This window comes from Rhinolophus ferrumequinum, chromosome 12 (assembly GCF_004115265.2).
Source record: "Rhinolophus ferrumequinum isolate MPI-CBG mRhiFer1 chromosome 12, mRhiFer1_v1.p, whole genome shotgun sequence".
Lineage (NCBI taxonomy): Eukaryota > Metazoa > Chordata > Mammalia > Chiroptera > Rhinolophidae > Rhinolophus > Rhinolophus ferrumequinum.
This window is the reverse complement of record NC_046295.1, coordinates 42475317-42498942: the sequence shown is the minus strand read 5'-3', so window position 1 is coordinate 42498942 and position 23626 is coordinate 42475317. Positions and strand designations below refer to the sequence as shown.

General features: G+C 34.7%; 1 protein-coding gene across 1 annotated transcript in view; it reads left to right on the top strand.

Annotated features, from left to right (window-relative positions):
• Positions 1–23626, top strand: part of LOC117031869 (guanine nucleotide-binding protein G(q) subunit alpha) — a 278997-nt gene that overhangs the window by 202529 nt on the left and 52842 nt on the right. The window contains exons 4-5 of the mRNA XM_033122716.1: positions 7740–7868; positions 10505–10634. Coding sequence (XP_032978607.1) covers positions 7740–7868; positions 10505–10634 — 259 coding nt within the window. The remainder of the gene's footprint in view (positions 1–7739; positions 7869–10504; positions 10635–23626) is intronic.

The window sequence follows — 23626 nt, the reverse complement described above, 5'->3', positions numbered from 1 at the left end:
AGCTTTCAGTGAAAGTTGTCAAATGAGTAAGTAATAAACGAATAAGTAAATTTTGTCTTTGCTAATTTCTTCTCATCTCTCTTTTCTCGTCTGCATGATGTAACTCATCCCCCACTTCTCTACACTATTCTCTAGTGACTACAGTTCATAATCATCTCTCCCTTCTTACTGCATTCATAGTTAGCTCACAATTTGGCACTTAATTATTTCTTAATTGATTCATCTGTGCTATCTTTGCTTCCCAGGTAGCCTAATGTCCCGAAGGTAAAAAAAAAAAAAAAGAAAAGAAAAAAATTATATATACATACACACACACACACATCTCATCAGGGGTGCCAAAAAATGTATGCATGTGACTTGTATTCATCTTTTGTTATTGGTATATAATGAGTATTACAATTTCAATACAGTGTTTTCCTTTCTTAAAGTGTGTATACATTTTTTTGGCACCGTGTGTGTGTGTGTGTGTGTGTGTGTGTGTGTGTATTTTAAGCAGTTTGTTCCAGCTCCCTGTGCCAACCTCCCTCCCTCCAACACACACAAGTGCATTAGAATTTAGCATATAATAGATTTTCAATAAATATGTGTAAATTAACTGAATTAAACATAGCCATTACATTTTGTGACCGGCAGACTAGAATAAAAACCAGTCTCTAGTGTTTATGATTTGTTTTTGAACTATAAAAATTGGGTCAAGATTAGTCAACAACTTTGAAAGTTATCATATGAAAGATGAATAAATTAACAAAGCCAAATAGGCAAACTAAAAAAAATCTCTTCCTCCCTTCCCTTCTCTCCCCTCAGCCCCCTACCCTCTGTTGTTGTTATTTTGTTTTTAATTACAAGGCCAATTTATTTGCTTGAAGAGCAGACTTAAGACTCCATTTCTGTGACCCCCGGCCTGGTCGTGGCCCTGGTGTCCACCTGACAGACACAGTTATTCAGCCCATTCCCCATTTGATACCAGTAGTCTCTTGTAGACTTTGGTCAACTATCCATATACAAGATTCATAAGATATTGAAACTATTTACCAAATGAAATGATAGGACATTTCTATGAGATACTTAATTTAGTTTTTAAATCTGATTTTCTGGATTAGCTTAATTCTTTGGAAAAGGAAAATTAGGCTTCTCTTTTGTGCCACAGGATATTCTCCCTTGAGTAGTTTTCAGAACTGTGAGATTGTCACCTACCTGCTACCACTGGGGGGTCTTTTTTGAAACCTGGAATTTTGTATTGAAAACAAATAACTTCTTATGAACAAAGTACCTGTAATAAATGTTGTACCTCCTTGAAGTTTACTCATGGTCTGCCAGGTGTTAAAGAGGAACGTTGATTTGCCCTCCACAAAAGGAGGAGTTCTTCTGGGGATGGGAGTATTCGTGTAGTGAGCAATCCTGGACAGCTAACCAGCCTAAGCAGGTTACCAGGCAGGCTCATTTCAGCCACGGGATCTGCCTGATAAGGGCGGCACCTGGGTGGGTCTTGATACCAAAACCTGTGCTTGACTTTCCCCTCAGGATGGCAGTTCCAGAACGGTTACTTTAACTCCATTTTTTTTACATTCAGTGTGACAATTTATTTTATTTTTTTCCTTTGAATCCTTTTGGTCACATAGCAACTGTTCAATAACGACGTGTTTCTGGTTTCTCCTTAGCTTCCACTGCTTTCGACTGTGTCAAATAAGATTTCATGGCATGATCTAGCTTTCTACTCCCCCGAGACTGTACCTCTCACAATGAGGTCTTCTTAATTTTTTTTTAATAAAGTCGACCTAGTTTTTCTAACCTTCTTTTCAATAATTAAAAATGTGAAATTCTACCAAGATTCCTTTTCTGTGCCAGAACTTCATCTTAATATCTAACTTGAACTGCAGATCTGTTATAAATACAGCCTCTCGATAGGAGGCGCTTACAGAGGAGTTGGAAGAACCCAATACACACCGCATATCATGCTTCATGTAGGCCTAAGATGTTATTTTTACTTCTCTGACTATGTTTGGTTGGATTTATACCACCTGTCAGATGCTTTTTCCACTTAACATACACAGTTACATTCCCCCTTTTGGTATAATTGCTGAGGGTTGTATGTCTGTAACTTTCATTAATGTTTGAACCCCAGCCATAATGTGATATAGATTACTTACCAAACCATCTCTTAGTTTTATTCATGTTTCCTTCATTAAACAAACAAACAAACAAAAAACCATTTGAATTTCTCATTTCTATGCTATTCTTGGTTTAGATTTCAATTAGCCTTCCTGTCATAGGTGGTGGGGATTTTTTTTAATTAAAAAAATGTAATAAGTTCTCCATAACATGTCAAATTGGAGCATAAATTAAATTTAAAGGCCAACTCAAAACTGTCATTGACCAGCTATTGTCAAAACTAAGGAACAATTGGCGTATCTTTTAAAAACACATTCAACAGAGAAAATGCCGTATTTAATTTGATTTGAATATATTGTTTTAGTGACGTTTAAGCTTCTTCTCTCATGTATTTTTAATCATTTAAAGTAATGGGTTATGTAGGATTTCTGAATTTCTTATTTTTTCTACAACCAGAGATGATCCTGAAGTTAAATGTATAAAGAAGTTAGCAGTTACAATGTGTACTTTTAAACTAATGTACATGATTTCTGTAAGTCTTTCATACAAATCAGTCATGCCACAGAAAGCTATTTTGTGGATAACCAAGAATTAGAGACAATTCAACAGGTTCCCAGAAAATGACTCTCTTCTGAATATATAAATGTTCATTCGATCCTTATTAAAGCCCACCGTTTCTCCTCTTCATTTAACTCTTTGCTTCCCACAAGTTGGTAAACTTACAGGCAGGGATCATACACTGGGAATCTTCATATCCTTACCACCTACCAGAAAGTCATGGTCAAAATGTGTTGTTGAATTCCAGATGACCCTGTGTTTTTCTGATGGTAGGAAAGGAACTGTTGAAATTTTACTACAGAGGTCTCTTTGTTGCTTTGCTTTTCATCAGAAACCTGTTTCTTTCATTAAAGAGATTGTGTGAGAATTGCCTGTTAATTCTCACAGTGAGTGAGTACCACTCACTCCCTCTGTTCCTGCTTGATTAGAGTGAGTTCCAAGGCCAGCAATCTTGATAGGCATAAAATGGTTTATGCAAATTATATCATTTTGTGGCCAGGACCTAAAGAAGAGCAGAAAGCACATCTAAATGAAGTTAATAAACAAATAGTGCTTTTCCTGTCTGTGGTGTTTTTACATTCATCACAGGCATTTTAGTTCAGAATTTAGTACTGACATAATGCAGGCCAATAATAGCCCAGAGAGGTTATTGCATAAATATGGATACTGATAACCCCCGTCATCCTTTGTTTTCTACTAAAAAGTGTAACCTACCTTTCTGACCACTACAACATTTTTCATAAAATAGTTTTAATTAGGGTCACATGTTGAGTGCCTGCTGTGTTCCAGGCCCTCTGCTAAGTGTTGGTGACAAAGGTAGTCATGGACCCTGACTCCACGGAGTGTGAGAGCCCTAAGTGGGCAAACACATGAGAAATTGTTGAGGTTTTTTTTAAAATCATGTATGAAGTTATCCATTATCAATATCTCAAAGCAATGGCAAGTCATTAAATCACCATGAATGAATTGGAATAAGGTGAGTTTAATCAACTAAAACCTATTTTCTAGCACAGTCCTAACCATATCTTGTCTCCTAGACAGTTAAATAAGTCTCATATATACCGTGGGAGCTTTCTCTCCCTGACATCAAGAGAGAGCTACTGCCAGCCACTTGTTAAACATACATTGCCTTGGAAATGTACCTTGTGCCTGTCACCATAGCAACACCCTGAGAATGACCTCAGCAGCCACTCAGAATCATTTCTACAAAACAAATTATAGCTATAATTAACTCTCTGAATTTACTCTGTAATATAAATTTGTTCAGACCTTGGTGTTTCTTCGTAAAAGGTTAAATGAATGGAATAATCCAATATGAACCCATCCCCCCCATATTCCACCAACGTTTTCCCTCAGAATATGGGATGCTTCAATGGAAAGTACATTCGGTTAAGAGATTATTCCATTAACTTTTCTCAGAATGTGATACAAATCAACAAATGAGGATGCTCTAGTCTTACTGTGCCAGGACTCCATTTCTAAGGGAAGAGAGGAGCTTTTTTCCCTAAGCAAATGCGAAATGCAGAAAGTGCTATGAGTCCCTCTAGGTCCTGGGGTGGGGAAGAGTTGTGGGTTTGGGACTTATTATAGAAGCTCTCCACACTGGCTTCTCCTTGGCAGTGAAAAGTGCTTGTCTTGGTTGCCTGCAGGTTTAACCTGCTTCACAAATTATCATAGTGTAGCTTCTGAGCCACCCAAACCTTCCTCTAGGAGAAAATAGTTTGTATCTTCTGTTTGTTTGGAGGGTTTGTTGTTTTGTTTTTCTTGCCTTGTTTTGGGGTGTTTGGGTTTGGTTTGGTTTCGGTTCTAGATAATGTAACTAGCAGTTACGTTGATATAGTTCCTTTCAGATTTTTGGTTGTTTGTTTTTAACTATATTAATTCAATTGCTTTACTCCAAGTGAAATGGGCCTTTCCCTCCACTACCCAACTGAAGCAAAGCAAAATGAATATCAAGGAAGAACTGCTGGTGGTTTTCCAGTTAATCGGAAATGTATGGAACATCTCAATGGCCATTTCCTTACCATGAAATATGTTGATGATACCTGTGGCACTCAGTTAGAAGTTCACTGTTGTTATACTGCTGTTATTACTCTCTGTGAACTATGCTGACATTGAAAATGAGCACAAGAAAGGTGAAGTGGAAAAAATATTCTTGCAAGAAAAGTGTTTTCGATATTCAGCCAGTATCTCAGTAATGCCCCCGGTTCACAGAAGGACACCACTGACAGTATTTTTAGGGGAGCCTCTAACCCTGCGAGGTGGTTTTTCAATCGCAGATGTGTCCTTTGATTCTATCTTACCTGAGCACGTTTATCAGGGAGCTCAGTTCATACTTCTAAATTGGAGAGAGACTCGCCAGGTTTCTGTCATGCAGTATGACAGGTAATTTCCCACTTCATGAGCTGGTTCTTTAAACTCTCCTGTGCAAATACTTGTTTGAAAATGGAGTGGCAACGAGTAGCCTGTTTCGTTCATCTCTGAGAAACAGAAAGCTACAGTTTTTCTTCACCACAGGAGCATGACAGCACCTGTGTACAGGAATCAGCACCCTCTGTTCTGAGCTCTGTGTACTGGGTTAAGTTAGTAGAAATGGTATATTGGGCAGTATATTTCTGAGCAAGTTTGTGAATGTAAATTGGAAGTTCTCTGATTTGAATTAAATTTTTGTATATAGTAGTTAAATAAATGGTGATCTTGTAGGTTTCAAAATGAACATTCCTTTCAAGTTTTCAAATCAAGTATCTGATAAATAAGAAAAATCCATGTATATAAAGTAGCCCATTGATTTTGTATTTATGGTGTGATTGTCTGGTTTATCTGTAGAATGAGACACATGGGCTTGCTAAATAACCCCATCAGGTAATTCTAAGAACATGCCAAGATACTGACTAAAATTTTGGGTCCAGTGCCATTTTTATATTTCTTTCCTGCCTCTCATGCCCGTATTCTCTCAGTTTCTCCCCCTTTTTATCCTCTAGCCAGTTTTATAATAATTAAAGGTATCAGGCTGGTTCATATCAGTCAGTAGAGAGCTAATTGCCAACTTGAGAATCATTGATGTGTTTGGGATAAGGCCACTGGAATACTAATTAGTTGCTTTGCAGTAGAAATTTTCAGGCTGATACATTTTTGTCTTAAAGGATTGATACACCTCTAAAAAGGCAGTAATTATATTTCTTTGTAAAAGTCAGACTTCGCTCCAGTATTTTATGATCCCATGAATCTTAGAGTCTTAATGTAACATTTGTTTTCAGCACCCAGTTTCAAATTTAATAATATCATTAATATGGAAACACCACTAGGAAGAATATTTAAATAACCAAATACTTCTAAAACTAAATCTCAACATAGGAAATCCATCCATCCAGCCAGCCAGCAACTATTCATGAAGTATTATTTGCCAGGCACACTTTTAGGTACTAAGGCAGGAATAATGGTGGGTGAGACAAACTCCTTACCTAGGTAGGTCACGTCAGGGGAGTGTTTGTGCTTGCTGAGTTATAACATGCTCTGCACCAGACGGTCCCTGTTACATATCTCAGAACTCTCTGTCTCTTGTTTGTAGGCATAAAGGTATTGAGATCTAACTCCTTCCAATTCTGTTAGGTTGGTGCAAAAGTAAATGCAGATTTTGCTGTTTTTTTAACCTTTTAACTGCAATTACTTTTGCACCAATCTAATATTAATATTTAATATTAATTTAATAAAAATATTGATAAAAATATTAATATTTTCTTTAAATCTTATCCACGCATTCATTACTTTGTGTCTACACTTTGTAGATGTGTTTTGAAATCATATCTGTGCTCCATCCTCCTCAGAGCCAAGGAGAGCATAGTGACTCTTTGAAATCATGAGGATGCAATGCAGAACAGTCATTTTCACCTGTTTGTAATCTATTATATCAACTTACGTCATTCTCAAAGTTGCAAATTATTTTCATTTTGAAAAAATGAGAAGCGAACAGAATGTAAATTTTTGAGATGACAAAATTATACTGATGGGAACATATGTGTTGCCAGGGGTTAGGGTTGGGATGGGTAGTGCAGTGCAATTTCTTTGTGGTCACAGAACAATTCTGTATCCTGATTGTGGTGTCACAGATCTCTACATGTGATAAAATTTCATAGGACTATATACCCCCAAAATGTGTGTGTATGTGTGTGTGTGTGTGTGTGTGTATGTGTGTGTGTAAAAACTGTGCAATCTAAATGAAGTCTGTAGTTTAGTTAATGGTGTTGGATCAGTGTTAGTTTCCTGGCTTTGATAATGCACTGTCGTTACATAAGATGTTACCATTAAAGGAAACTGATTGAAGGGTGCAAGGGAATTCTCATTAATATTTTTGCAACTTCCTATGAGTCTAAAATTATTTCAAAATAAAAAATGCTTTTTTATTTTCTCCAAAGGAATAGAAAAGTACAATATAAGCAGATAAGTGTAAAGTTTAGGTGTGGTGTCTACATACTCAGAATATCTGACCTTAAACATTGTCACCTCAATAACTAAAAATCTTGTGGTTTCACTAAGCATGAATGACTTAGGTTGCACAAAATTTAGGATATGGTATCCTGCTGTCCGTTCTTAGGGAATGAGGAGATATATTCCAGGAAAAAGCTCTGATGCTCTGCAAAAAGGAAAAGAAAAATGCATTCTGACCTTATGTGTAACTCTGTTATCTGTTTATTTATACAAATTAGATTTATATAAATAATTCAAAAACTATTTGCTTTAAAGTCCTGTTTCACCCACCAGACCTGCTAAACAAGTAGGGGGTAGGACAGTCATTTTATTTCTTCTCCCCATTTACTCTTACATGGATTCTAATTAATGGTAAGAGAAGAAATGAGAAGTACAGTGAACCAGATAATCCATAGATGGGTAATCTTGCTCTGACCAATGGAAGGTTGCCGTTATCTTTGGACTTCCCAAACTTCTCTACCACTTTCTGATATTTCTTTTTCTTTTCTCTACTTCTCTAGTATGTTTCATTTTTGTCCTTCTCTTTCCATAGGCAGATGTGGTGTGATGGTGTCACTGACATTTTCATTGTGTCTTCCCTTCTCTAGCTATCTTAATGACTTGGACCGCGTTGCCGACCCTGCCTACCTGCCTACGCAACAAGATGTGCTTAGAGTTCGAGTCCCCACCACAGGGATCATCGAATACCCCTTTGACTTACAAAGTGTCATTTTCAGGTAGTAATTGAGTCCATACAACCCACTTCCCAGCTCTTATGCCTTGAGTACTTTTGGTGAACTCTATAAATATTGAAATCATTTGCAGGCTTTAAACCAATATCAGCTTTATACCAATAATTATCATTAGATACACAAATGAAATAATGTGTCCCTGAAACAGGAAGCAGAGGAAAGATGTATGGGCAGATTTCTCATTTCAAATTAAATCACCAAGAAATCAATAAAATCTTAGTTTGCTGATAATTGAAAAAAAAATCAGTTATTCAAACATTGTTCTGATTGTAACTTTTTGGGAATCATTTTAACTATGAGGATAATATATATATTAATAGATTTGCATAAGATATGAATGATCTTATGATCCTATTAATAATAGAAATTATATATTGTAAGAAGCTTTCATGTCATTGATTCCTCCAAGTTCTCTGGTACCAATGCAAAAATTTTTCAGTAGCAATAAAGATATAGGATGTTTTGTATTTCTAAAGTAAGTTGCTTGAAAATGTTTAAAACACATGATTTTGAATATAGATTAACCTAGTCTAAATTTACATAGGAAAACAATCAAAATGTATCACTTCCTCCTTCACTGCTGCTATTTTGTCTGGGTAATACTTCAGCAGAGGTTGTTTTTTTTGGTTTTGTTTTTTTAAGATGAGAAAGAAGTAAACAATGCTGATGTACTTTCATTTAATCTCTTACTGCACTGTCACTCAGTTGTACTTTTAGGTAGAATACAAACCACAGGGTGCTTTGAGAAGTAGACACATGTAAATATGTCTGAGTGTAGAGACTTGAGTTCCTTGGGAGAGCCCATCCCATTAAAGAAAACTACATACAATATGGAGTTATGAAGTAGGAGTTATGTAACTGTTCCTGTGTAACTCTGCCACAAGGCTCTGATGAGTGAGCCTCCCATCAGCCCCTGCCAGAGCGCTGTGTGTTTTATTCTAATCAGTCTCTGTACCTGTGGTCACATGTAGCTGCCATACACTATTCTAATAGACATGTCCCTAAAGCTGGTGACATTTTGGAATAATTCTGAGCACCATTTTTTTTCACCTATAAAATGGTTGTGTTCGATGATCACCAAGGTTCCTTACAGCTCAGGCATTCTGGATTCCTTAAGTTTTGAGTTCATAACATTTAGAGATCTTTTATTTGAGACATGCAAGTTTTCTTCCTCTTATAACCATATTACAGAATATTTTCAGAAAACATGTTTCATGGAGATTTTTATCTCCTCACTGCTTTATAATTACTGACTTTCGAAACCAGGTAACTATTACATCTTGTTTTTCCTACATTGTGTGCACTAGCTTTTAAAAGACATTTTTTGCCACTACAATAAAAGTAATGACTTGGAAAAATAATTTCCTGCCACATTCAAAAGCATGTTGTATAGCTTAGTGTGACAGGATTTCATGGAATGAGGACTTCATGTAAATAAGTAACATACTATTATCTCAGCATTAGGGAAGAGCTACCATTTTAATATTTCTTAAGACCTAAAAATTCTAATTTTGTTGTCCATAGTTCATAAGTCTCCCTGGATCCATTGTTTTGCCCCTCAGATATCTTTTTTTGTGCCTTGGAAAACTTTCAGAAACAGTTACTCAAAGAACCTTGATTTCTTAGTTTAGGTTTAATGCTTAGAGGCAGGAGAACACCAGGAACAACAGCAATTTTCAGCAACTGCTTTAAGGGCCATACTCTCAAACTTTTGCACCTCATATTCTCATCTCTGAAAGTATTTTATCTTACAAACATTGTACACATTTTTGTCAAGATATGGAACAATAGTTTGAAGAAACTTGGATTCAATGCTAAGTACTGCTAGGTATTTTCATATGTACATTATCACTCCAGTTAATTGATGGTAGTGTTGGTTCCTGAGCAGTAACTCAGCACAGAACTAATATGTTAAAAACAAATCCTTGAAATAGTTCAAATGATGGCCTCTTGTAGCATCTTGATGCCGTACACTTCACTTCTGGTCAGTTAGCAAGTTGGTTTGTGCATAAAGCTAACTGCACTATGTTATCCCATATAACTGGACCTGTCCAAATTATTGCAAATATTGAAAGGAAAAACAGCCCAAAGTGCTTACCCTCCTATAAAGGATCCACAGAGTTGTGTTTGCATTTAGTTGAAGCATCAGACACACCCATATTGAAATGTACAGCACCTTACATCTTTTAAATATATTTGCAGTCATTTCTAGCCTTCCTGAGAAATTACGGGGATCTTCATTGTCATTTTATAGGAAAATAAACTGAAGTCGCTATTTGCCAGGAGAGGTTAACACAAATAAAACTTGTTTTGTTTCTGACTCTTTGGTGCTTGATTAAATAAAAACATCATTTTGCTTGGCTTGGCACAGAAATAGTTTTTACAAAATTATAATTTTCATACACATCTGGTAACTTTCTAATAACCACAATGATTTGTTACCCAGAATGTCTTGACTTTGTTAGGTAACAGAAAATTAGATGTTCAATAAGTATTAATAGAATTGACATGGATGACCATTCTTTTTAGAGAGTATTTTTCCTAAATTTGTCAGTAAAACTATATGTATGTTGATTTTTTTTCTTTATATGCTATTAATATGAATATTGTTAACCTTGCAGAATGGTCGATGTAGGGGGCCAAAGGTCAGAGAGAAGAAAATGGATACACTGCTTTGAAAATGTCACCTCTATCATGTTTCTAGTAGCGCTTAGTGAATATGATCAAGTTCTCGTGGAGTCGGACAATGAGGTAAGTGCTCTTCAGACAGCAGTGGATTATCATTTAACATCTGGTACAAATAAATGAGCGAAGGTAGGGTGTGCGGTATGGAATAAACTTTGTTTTTTTTCTTTACTATTGATTTGGGGCATTGTTAAATGACCAAAAATAACCCTGTGGTTCCACGTGGTATATTCAGAAAGGTAAGCATTTTTGTCAGATGTAAGAGTAGGTCTGTGTGTTCAGGTCTAATTAGACCCTATTTGATACTTTTAACATTATCCAGAGGCTGTAAAAATTAATATAAAATGGAAATCCCTCAGCTAATCATCAAATCGTTTTATAGCCTTCTTCCTGTGAGATGAAGTTGGGAAGGTTGGAGTGAGTCAGACTGTTTTGTTTTGTTTCATTTTATCTACATCATTGTTTGTGTGGTGGGTGGGTCCCAAAGAGTACTGTAACTCAAAACCTGTCTTGGCAAACATGACTGACTTTGCAGCTGGGCTGTAAATCAATTTGTCATAAGGCCATGAAGTATCTTGGTAATGTGGCCTTTCTGCCCTTACAGAATTCTATAGGCTATTGTATAATTTTGTCTCAACTAATTAGTGAGTGATTGAAAAAGTATCCTTGATATGCCTGTCTGGAGAACTGGTTCAGTATTGTAATCTACTTCCCATGACATGAAAACCTGACAGGTATAAATGTGGATTTTGAGGATGATAAAGGCTTGATGATAAGTCAGAGTTGGTTGTAGAAGATAGTTAAGGGGCGTAGAAAACTGTGACTTTGAGCTGGAGTTCAGTGTGTGTGCTGGAATGGAGAAAGATGCCATTCATATTTTGTTAGAGGCAGAGGTTGCAGACTGCCATGCCAATAGGAACTATTAGCTTTCCTTCTGATAGAGTAGAAAATAAAGAGGAGGAAGTGAGATAACTAATAGCTGATTAAAATAAGATCTGGCATATTAAAATATACTTTTAATACCGTGCATTTGTTAGATACAAGAATTCTGGCTTCTTAGTTCTTTTACGTATTTTCCTGCAAGTACTAACATCCATTAAATACACATCTAATCCCCCATAGCCTTTATTTTCCTACACATACATATTCATGCATTTCAGAATCTTTCCTGGGGTGTAAGTATATGTATGGGCTTTTGAATCAATCAAAGAACTTCTTTTTTAGGAATGAGGTTTACCCGCCATTTGCCCTCTGTAGCTGTAATGCAAACTGGCTGAAAATCAGTTCTCAAAATTTAAGTTATTCAATTGCCATCAGAATTTTAGCTATGATATCTCTTTATAGTAGTCTCCCCTTATCCATGGTTTCTGTTCCTGTGATTTCAGTTACCCGCAGTAACTGCCATCCAAACATATTAAATAGAAAATTCTGGAAATAAACAATTCAGTAAACAATTCATAAGTTATTAATTGTGCACCATTCTGAGTGACGTAATGAAATCTTGTACCACTCCACTCAGGATGTGACTCATCCCTTTCTCCAGGGTATCCACACTGTAGACCCCTCCACACCCATTAGTCACTTAGTAGCCACCTTTGTTATCAGATCTGTTCATCTCACCCTTATTTTACTTAATAATAGCCCCAAGGCACAAGAGTAGAGGATGCTGGCAATTCAGACATGCCAAGGAGAAGCCATAAAGTGCTTCCTTGAAATGAAAAGGTGAAAGTTCGTGACTTAATTCATTCACTTATCTTTTATTGCAATATTGTTATAATTGTAATATTTTATTATTAGTTGTTGTTGTTAATCTCTTACTGTGCCTACTTTATAAATTAAAGTTGATCATAAATATGTATGTGTAGGAAAAAATGTAGTATATATAGGGTTTGATCCTATGCGCAGTTCCAGCCATCCACCGGGAGTCTTGGGATGTGTTCCAAGCAGATAAGGGGGACTACTGTATGTATTTCTGTCTTCATCTGTATCTGTGTCCATTTGTTCCATAATCCTTGGATGTAGTATTTTCAACATACTATGTATTTTGGAAGCAGGCATACAACATTTCTGATTTCTTTAAATGTTCAATCAAGAGAAAAAATACTTTGAGGGCTTGTCTCCTATGTGCTGGGTACCAAGGTATCTAAAGAGATACAAAAATGAAAAAAAAAATCTACTTTGCCCTAAAAGACTTCATAAAAGAGACATGCTTTTATAAGACATAAGAAGCACACATAGTTTTATTTATGTCACTGTTTACATTATAGCTAGAGGAAAATTATGTGTTTATCAGTACATATTGTATATGAGATAAATGCATTGTATCTATAAAGAAATAAATATTGTCCTTAAATTCCATTCAATTTATCACTTTACAATTTGCAAAACACAAAAGAAAGTAAATTCCTTAGACAACTCATCAGCTAATTCTAGTTAATCCAGTTCTTCAGTTATCTGGACATTACAGATCATTTATTCCATTTTTTACCTGACATTGCTTATGGAGATCAGATTTTTGTGTGAGTATATTTTTATCTTAATTAGAATAAGATGACATTGTTTTGACTATCAGATATCATAATTAAAGTTTCCACAGTAACTTTCCATTCAATGTGTAGGCACTACATACATCTAAAAATATTTCTCCAGGTTCTTTGATTCCTGTGGTGATGCATTGTGCTACAAATTAAAACAATAAATAAATCTGTTACTTTTTCATTAGGACTCCCTATCACTTGTGAATATTTTTAAAGCAATTAAATGAGGTGAAAGTCATTTTGTGATGTTCATTTCTCAGACCTCAAATCAAGCCTGATTGTAGATAAGCAAAGAAAGAAAAATATTGCTGCTTAATTACTTCATCTACGTGAGCTACAGCCATCACTGTTGGTAATTAGGAAACACTGTCAAAAGTATTTTTTAATGTTGGGATGTAGTCACATCCTTTTTTTCTTTTTTTTTCAGTTGTACTAATATATGAAAATGTCATTGCCTCTCTACTTTCTTAAATCATTAAGGAAATTTCGAATTATAGAATTCTGCTTTCCTCACATACTCTGATTTTGGTGAGACAAAACTGAAAAAGCCCCTGAAACATTTTGTCCTTGGTTTTGAAACCTGATGTTCATAACTTCAACCCAAAGAAGACTTTGTTACACCTCCCTTGGTATATACTTGTGAGAAAACCCTGGGAATGGATACTGACAGCCTCCTTTCTATCCTGGGAAACTGGGGAAAATGCATTACAGGCCACTAGCAAAAGCAAGTCAGGAAAGTAGTTTAGATTATTGCTTTTGCTTTTAATATTTCTAAAATTTTATGTATTCATCTTCAGAATTTATGTAGATCTGCTTTTTTCTGTCTAGATTCTCAGCCTTCCTAGATTTGGGGGAATGAATTTCATACAATTTTTTTTTTTCCTCCAAAGAAGGAACTACATTATTCAATAGTGGGCAAGAATAATCAGGGTTGTAGAGCTGTGTGGATTTGCATATTCCCTTTGCTGTCTGATGTTCCCTATGATAACACATCAGCATGGAGCCGACTATTCTGTGGTAATCTTTTCATGCATATATTATTTCAGTGCCACTGAAAGCCCAGAGCACACAATAAGGCATTCACAAAACATATTTCAGTTTATCAGTGTGTGTCCAAATTCTTTTACTCTTTATTTTTCTGAATATCTGAGCATTAATACAAAGATGTTTTATGAGACATTGACTCAGGGTCCTTCTTACACACCAAGTACTTTATAGAATCTCAAAGAATTGGACTTTTTTCTCCTCCACTTCTTTTTTGAAGGTGTATTTCTAACTTATATTGATTCTTTTGAAATGGTCATTACTAGTTATGTTTTAGTCTTTTCAAAATATGAAGAGAATATCCCATACCCTACGCCTCCCTTTGCCAAGATGTATTCCCCAACATTATTTTCATAAATATTTATGTTTCAAACCTGATTCTTGAAATTGCTCAGTAGATTTAAAAAAAAAAAAGAATAGTAGAAGAAAATAGACATTTATAATACTTTAAGCATTTTATGCCTGTGCAAAACTTGCTTAAACCATTACTCATTTGAATCTCACCAGCTGACTGCCCTGTGAAGTTTGATCAGGGTTTGCTGGTATGCATTGTAACAATGAAGACACAATATGGAGAGATTAAGACCCATGGCCAAGGTCACCCAGGGCTCAATCCCCTGTCCTTCTAGACCAGCTTTCTTTCCCCTCCTTCACAGTGTCTTCCAAAAATTAGAGACAAACTCAGAAGAAAAGCAAGATGAGGTATCGAGTGGCCAAGAGCATGGAAGTAGCATAAAAATCCTCTCTTTCAAGAAGGAATTGAAATACCTCTCGTCTACCTCTAAGCTCTTATTATTCTGAGAGGTAGACCAGTCAGAGATCCTTGACCAGACCAGTAATTCGGAGTTCCTGTATTGCTCATTTGATTTTCAACTATCTTAAAACGAATAGTCTTCAATATGCAGTTCCTTTGGCTGTTTCTCCTCCACTCAGTTTTTAAGTGAAGTCATTTTGAAGTTCTTCAACTGCAACCAAAGTTTGAACATTTTCTTTAAAAGTGTGAAGCATGTATTCTGTTCTGCTCTAACAACTCTAAGCGAGCTTTGGAAATTTTTTTTCAGATAAAATTCAGCTTTGAGAGGAAACCTTACTAAAAATTGAGGAGAAAAACATTTGAACTCCAAAGGAAATACCTAAAGGAAATTTATAAGTAGTAGTTAAAAGTAAGAGCTTAGGTTAAGATATCCAGGCTCAATTATATTGATTCAAACTCTTCTTTATTGACTCTTAATCAAATTATGAAATCAGAAACTACATCTTGCTTCTCACCCTTTGGTATACTTGTCTCAGATTCGTGGCCTGATTAACAAGGATATTCCTGAAAGATGCCCTACTTTTTTATATTTAACCCCTTTCCCATTTCCTTATTCCTTTGTTCTTTTTCAGCCATTTGTCCATATTTGAAACTCCTTTCCTATTTTTCTTTCCTCATTATTTGCTCCTACTCACTTTCTTTGTTTTCATTGATTGAAGGAAGCTAGAAGGAAGTTTTCTAATCACCATTTGTGAGTTTGAACTAGAGACCTGCATTTAGTGCTGGCAAGGGCATAGGGAAGCAGGCACACATGGATTCTTTGTGTGAATGTATATTAGAAATCTTTTAAAGACTTTGCATTGAACTCATATTAGTATAATCTATGCAGTACTTTTTTTTTCTTTTTTATGGGGGTGGTTTGAGAATTTTTAGATGGATCCTATTCACCAAAATATCTCATTTGCACTGAAATGTGAAATCTCCGCCATCTTGACCGCTCTGCAGTAGTTTTTTAAAAAGTGAATTATGTTATATGAAAAAGATTATGAAATAGTATATTTAGTATAATCTGATTTCTATAATCACAAATAATTACATACATATAATTATTGTGGGGAAGGTTATTAGCCCTCCACCCCCAAAAGAAAAGAATTTGGAAGATTTTCTACCAAGACCAAATGTAAACAGTGATTGTCATCATTGCTAGGTGATAGCGTTACAAATAACTGAAACAATTTTTTTTAAAGTAAATAAAGTAAAACTTCAGATTGGAATATTAGCTCTGCTATTCACTAACTTTGTCCTTTTATTTTTATTTTTACTTTTTTTTTTAGATTATCTATCTTTTCCTTACTAATTTGTAGGAGTTCCTTACATTCTTGGATGTGACCCTTTTATCATATGTGTTGCAAACATCTTCCACTTTGTAGCTTGCCATTAATTCTCGTAATGTTATCCTTTGATCAACAGAAGTATAAGTTTTAATATAGTAAAATCTATCAGAATTTTCCTTTAAGGTTATATGTGTGTGTATTTACATAATTGCACACACAGTATGATAAAATAAATCACCTGAAAAATCTGGAAGAAAGGAGAGTAAGGATTAGAGGGCAAGATAAAGAATTGAAACACAAATCCCCAACCAGGTATGTTTCCTAGTGGTAGTCCACAAATTTAGTCAAGCATCTTTTAGTGATCAAAGAAAGATCCACTGTGTCTTTAAAACATGTTAGCTTCTCTTGCTACTGAGTCTGAGTGACTACTTCTGCAACTTCGTAAAGAGATGCTGTGGGTGGTAGTAAATTATATCCATGATAATATTCCTCCAGGAAACCAAATATTAGAATTCATAAAGGCTGTTTCTTAAGTTTTGCTCAGTTGTAAGTTTGTGCCATAATATCAAAGTTTGTGATGGGCCAATACTGTGTGGTCTAAATACACAGCTTGTTGTAAGAATAGCTAGGAAAGTAGATTGGTTTAGTTCTGTTTTTATAAACTATTTCAGTGAAACAGTAAGAATATAAAATTATAGAGAACTTAAAATTTTGACACAGTTGCTTTAAATTTTTTTTTCCACAGGAATGATATGTTACAATACAATTAAAGACCTTGTGTAACCTTCCCTGATTCATTTTTGTTCCTCCCCAGAAGAATCGACTGGCCTCAAGTTGGCATTTATCATTCCTAAGCATACCTTTTCACTTTTATACTACATACGTTTGTGTTGATAAGCAATGTGTAATATTGGGATTCTAGATATTATACGTGATTGTAAATTTTGTTTAAACTATTTTATTTTGCAAGTTTTTTTACTCAGCATTGTTTTTGAGATTTTTTTTTGTGTTGCCACACATGGCTCTAATTCATTGATTTAGATCATAATATACTTCCATTATGTGAATAAGCCCTAGTGTGTTTCACATGCTTCTCAGCCTATCAGGTTGCTTTTAAGGTAGAACACCTTTTCCTGTCCTTGCCCGTTCTCCCACTCACCCCAACTCCTAATGGAGTTGTTTCTTTTTTAAATTGATATAGACAATTTTAAACATATTCTGGTTGTTAATTTTTGCCACTTATACATATAGAAATTATCTCTCTGCATGATTTGTCTTTTCACTTTATATTACAAAAGAGTTTTAATCTTCATGTGATCAATTCACTCATTTCCTTTATTAGTTATATTGTTGTATTTTCTTTAAAAATTCTTTATTTTGCCCAAGAATATGAAGGTCTATCCTTTAATTTCTACGAATAGTTACATAGTTTTGCTTTACATACGCTTTCTATACACCTAAAGTTCATTTTTGTGTATGATAAGTAAGGATTTATATTTTCTTGCTATATTTCTGTTCAATTGTCTCACTACCATCTATTGAACAGTAAATCCATCATCCATCTCCACTGGTGGTTTTTTAAACCTTTTAAATTATGAAATATATACATATATACACATAAAGTACACATATAAAAAGTGTGCAACACACTGAAATATCATAAAACATCTGTGTATCCAACACCCCGTCAAGAAACAACATTGCCAAGACCTGCTAGTGCCCTGCCTGCAGGTAACCACTGTGCTTTACGATAATCAGTTCTTTGCTTTTCTCTTTTTAATTTTGATACTCACTGTGTTTCCCCTAAAATAAGATTGAGCCAGACAATCAGCTCTAATGTGTCTTTTGGAGCAAAAATTAATATAAGACATGGTATTATATTATATTATGTTATGTTATATTACGTTACATTACATTACATTATATTATACCCAGTGTTATATTATAGTAAAATAAGACCAGGTCTTATATTAATTTTTGCTCCAAAAGACACATTAGAGCTGATTGTTCAGGTAGGTCTTATTTTTGGGGAAACATGGTAACTATGCATCCCTGAACGCTATAGTTTGCTTTTTACTTGTGTTTAGGTTTTGTACACACAGAATCAAATGGTATGTTTTTTTGAACTTTGTACAAGACAGTATGCTATTTTGAACTTACATAAACTTTTGTGTCTGGCTTCTTCTACTCCGCCCTATGTTTTTAAGATATATATATTCGCTATTCCATGTAAGTCATTTATTTACATTGTCTGTAATATTCTGTAACATGAGCATACCATAATTTCTTAATCCATTCTACTATTTATGGACTTTTGGTATGTTTCCAATATGGGGATATTACAAATAATGCTACTGTGAATATTCAGGTAAATGTCTCTCAGTGCACATGGGTACACTTTTTGTTGCGTATATACCTAGGAGTGGAATTGCCAGCACATGAGGAATACATATCTTCAACTTTAGTAAACAGGGCAAAAGTATTTTCCAAAGTTAATGTACCAATTTGCACTCCCACTAGCAGTGTCTGAAAGTTTCTGTCATTTCCCATCATTGACAATCCTTGGTATTGTCAGGATTTTTCCTTTTAGCCCTTTTGGTAGCTAAAGAGCTGAGCTGTAGTCTGCTTGTGCCTGTTTGCTTGGGCATACCGTCACTCCTCGTGCACTCCCCTAATGTAAAGCATCGATGGTTTTCTAGAGCCCCATCCCCTTAGCCTCTCAGCTGTCACTGCCAGAATCGGCAAATACCTCTGTGAAAAAGTGGCCCCAAATATGGACTCAGTTCTCTAGATTTGCCTATTCTGGATAATTCATAAAGATGAAATCTTATAATATGTGACCTTTTGTTTTCATCTGTGTGGTAACATACTTCCTCTTTATTGCAAAATAACATTTCATTGTATGGATATACAATATTTATCCATTCATATTTGGATATTTGAGTTAATTACACTTTTGGGCTATTACAAATAAGTGCTGCTATGAACATTCATGTAGTTGTTTTTTTTTTCTGTAGACACATATTTTTCCTTCTCTTGAATATTTCTAGAAGTAAAATTTCTGGGTCATTTGGTAATTCTGTTTACCTTTTGAGGAACTGCCAAATTGTTTCCAATGTGGCTGTACCAATTTGCAATACAATACAAGAAGTATTGTATTAGGGTCTAATGTCCCCATATCCTAGTGAACACTTGTTATTGTCTGCCTTTTTTATTCTAGCCTTACTAGCAGTTGTAAGGTGGTACGTTATTATGGCTTTGATTTCCCCAATGACTAAAGATGTTTTCGTTTGCTTATTGGACATTTGTATATACTTTTTTTAGAAATACCTATTCAAATCTTTTGCCTGTGTTTTAACAGTTTTTTTTTTATCTTTTTATTTTGAGTTATAAAAATTCTTTATGTAAAATGGATATTAGACTTTAATCAGAAATATGATTTATGAATATATTCTCCTATTCTGTGGGTTGTCTTTTCACTTTCTTAAAAGTGTCCTTTGATATACAAAGGTTTTTAATTTTGACGGTATAATGTATCTCCTTTTTCTTTAATTGCTTATGCTGTAGGTGTTATAACTAAGAAACTTGCCTAATCTAAGGTTACAAAGATTTAATACCTGTGTTTTCTGTTTTGTGGTTTTAGTGTTTACATTTTATATTGTGATTTATTTTGAGTTAATAGTTATAAAAGATAAAGGCTTAGCTTTTTTTATTTTTTTATTTTTTTGCATATGGATATTCAGTTGTACCAGTACCATTTGTCGAAAGACTCTTTTTTTTCCCTGTGAATTGTCTTGGCACCCTTGTCAGAAATCAGTAGGCCATACATATAGGGTTTATTTCTGGACTCTTCATTCTATTCCATTGATGTGTATGTTTGTCTTTCAGCCAGTGTCACACTGTCTTGATTACTGTAGCTTTCTGTTTAAGTTTTGAAATTGGAAAGTGTGGTTTCTTCACCTTTGTTCTTTTTCAAGATTGTTTTGGCTATTCTGGGTCCCTTGCATTTCCATGTAAATTTTAGAACCAGCTTGTCAATTTCTGTAAAAAAAGAAAACAAATATCCAGCTGGGATTTTATAGGGATTTTGTTTAATATGTATGAGGAGAGACAATTAAGTTCGCGAGCTCATCCTAGAAAAAATGCTACATACCTCATTGCTGAATATCACTACAGTCACCTTCAAAGTACTCCCCTTGGGAAGCTATGCACTGACCACCAGCACCTAGTCCACCCTTTAAAGCAATTTTGGAACTGTTTTTCTGGAATGGCCATCACAGCTGTTGTATTACCCTTGATGTCCTGAATGTCATCAAAATATCTTCCTTTCAGTATTTCCTTTATTTTCGGGTAAAGAAAGAAGTCATGTCAACTGTAACTGAAAAAATAAATAATTTAGGAAAAAAAGAGAAGTCATTGGGGACCAGATCAGGTGAGTAGGGAGGGTGTTCCAATACAGTTGTTTCCTGGCTAAAAACTCCCTCACAGACAGTGCCGTGTGAGCTGGTGCATTGTCGTGATGCAAGAGCCATGAATTGTCGGTGAAAAGTTCAGGTCGTCTAACTTTTTCATGCAGCCTTTTCAGGCTTCCAAATAGTAAACTTGGTTAACTGTTTGTCCAGTTGGTACAAATTCATAATGAATAATCCCTCTGATGTCAAAAAAGTTTAGCAACATTGTAGCAAAAAGTTCACGAACTTAATTGTCTCTGACCTCATATATCAATTTGGGGAGTTTTACCTTCTGAACATTTGAGAAGAATATGAATTCTGTCAAGTGTCTATTGATACGTGTTAGGTCTAGTTTTATAGTGTTCTTCAAGCCTTCTTTTTATTTGTTGATCTTCTGCCTCGTTTATTCTACCCATTATTGAAAGTGAGGTATTGAAGTCTTGAACTGTTGTTCAATTGCCTCTTCCTCCCTTCAATTTTTTCAGTGTTTGTTTCATGTATTTTGGACCTCTATTTCTCAGTGCATATTATGTGTATAATTGTTAGGCTTTCTTGATGGATTTAACCTTTGTCATTATAAAATGTCCTTCTTTGTCTCTAGTAACAATTTTTGTCTTAAAGACTGTTTTGTCTGATATTAGTGTAGTCGTACCAACCCTTTTTTAGTGACTTTTGCATGGCATGTCTTTTTCTATGCTTTTATTTTTGAACCATTTGTGTCTTTGAATCTAAAGAGGGTCTCTTATAGTCAGGATATAATTGGATCATGTTTTATTATTATTATTATTGTTGTTGTTATTATTATTATTCATTCTGCCTACTGGTGGGAGTGTTTAGATTCATTTACATTTAATGTCACTGCTGGTTTTCACAGTTGCTGTGGTTGGGAGGCTGTTGGTTTTCAAGACTACCTGCACTGTGCCCAAAACACCACAAAACTCAACTGTGCTGATCCAGATTAATCTGGTTTTCTTAAGTAATTGCTCTTTATATTGTTGCAAGCCTTTGGTTAATTCTCAAAGTTTTGAAAAAGTTGATATTAAAATTTTTTGCTAGTTTTCTCATTGCTTTTGTGGAAGAGTGGATTTTTGGAGGTCCTTGCTTCTCTAAATTGAATTTTAAAAGTAAATCTGACCATTCCATAACCATAAAAACACAATTGGTGTTTGAAAGTGCCTTTTTACCTATTAGAATGGGAAAGATTAGAAAGAAAGAGGGATGTAGAAGTAGATATTCTTGTATGCTATTGGTGGAGGACAAATTGGTACAATCTGCCAATCATATGGTAATTTTTAAAAATCCTTTGAGGTGGATATACCCTTTGATTCAGTAATTCCACTTCTAGGGATTTATACCAATTGTTAAATTGGCTACATGTCCCAAAGATATGTAGAGAATAGTCCATCACAACATTGTGAATACTTGAAAACAACTAAATTATTCAATGGTAGAAGATTGGTTAAAAAAATAAGAGTAAATCTAAAAAATAAAGTACTATTTAGATACTAAAATGATAATATGGATGTATAATTAACATTAGATAGAAAGTTATATAGTATATATTGATGTAAAGAAAGGATTTCAAAAATAATATTGATAGCATGCATCTAATTTTTAAAGATATGTAACAGGTGTTTATTATTAGCGCATACAAAAATGTCTGGAAGGTTAGTATGAAACTGTTCACAGGGATTATCTCTGAATGTTTGGATTAAAGCAATTGTTTTTATGTTTCATTACTTTTACTTATTTACATTTTCCAATTTTTTTCCATGAAAAAAATATGTACGTGTGTATACATATAATATACATATATATGTGTATATATATGTATATACGCGCACATATACATACATACAGTGAGAATTACAGAAATAATAGATATTTTAGAAGTTAAGTCGTTTTAAAGTTTTTATCAATTCAAATCTAGTAAAATAAAAGTAAGCTTTTTAAAGCAGCTTTCTCTTTTCCTGATTGTTTAAGGAGGATAAAATGGAGATACAAGTGACTAAAGAAATCAGCACAAATGACTAATCAAAGAAGCTTAGCGCTATTAGAAAACATCCATTTTCTGTCAGTTTGTTCCAAATGTCTTCAAACCTCAGACAGTCTGTAGAAATAATACAAATTAAGGAGTTTATTGAAATAAGAGACAGTTTTATGAGGCCAGGATTTATCTCACCACTTGTTTGTTCATGTTAGATGGAGCAACTGCAGAGGGTTTAAAACTCAGCATCAATGAAAGCTCTACATTGCAGACAATCACATGAAAATGCTGTGGGCTCAAAGCCAGAGGAATCTGCACCACTTCTGTGGCCAGATTTAACCAGCTGGGGTCTTTCTTGAGGACCATCTGATTTTCCCTTTTTTGCAAAAAGAGAAGAATTTGCCTTTTAACAGGGAATCTGCATTTTTATAAAGCTTAAGATCATTATCAGTAGCTTTGTTATTCTCTAGAAAAACAGCACATTTGGTGGAACTCCAGACCCAGTATTTAATAGGAGGTCACAAGATTACATGAAATTTTCCTCCGAAAGAATAGAGTAAGATTCAGGGCCGTGCACCAGGTTTCTTCTGCTACCTCAGTTAAACCTACTACAGGGACATCTTCAACATGTTTTCTTCACACATTAGCCTATGAAGAAATGAATAAAAGCAATATTTTTTTTGAATTGCCAATTTACGTAATGTGAATTGTCACTCTAAAAAAGGAATAAGAGAAAAGGGATTTCTTTTAAGGGATATTGGGCAACCATGATGTATGACTTCAAGGCAGTCTCTGAAGAGGCAACAGGGAAATAGAAATTAGAAAGAATCCTGGTTTGAATCACATCTGCACCCATTTCAAGCTGGGTAATCTTGAACGAAATATCCCTTTGCCTCCCTTTTAATATACAAAATGAAGATATTATTTGTCTCAAAGTGACATGAGGATTAT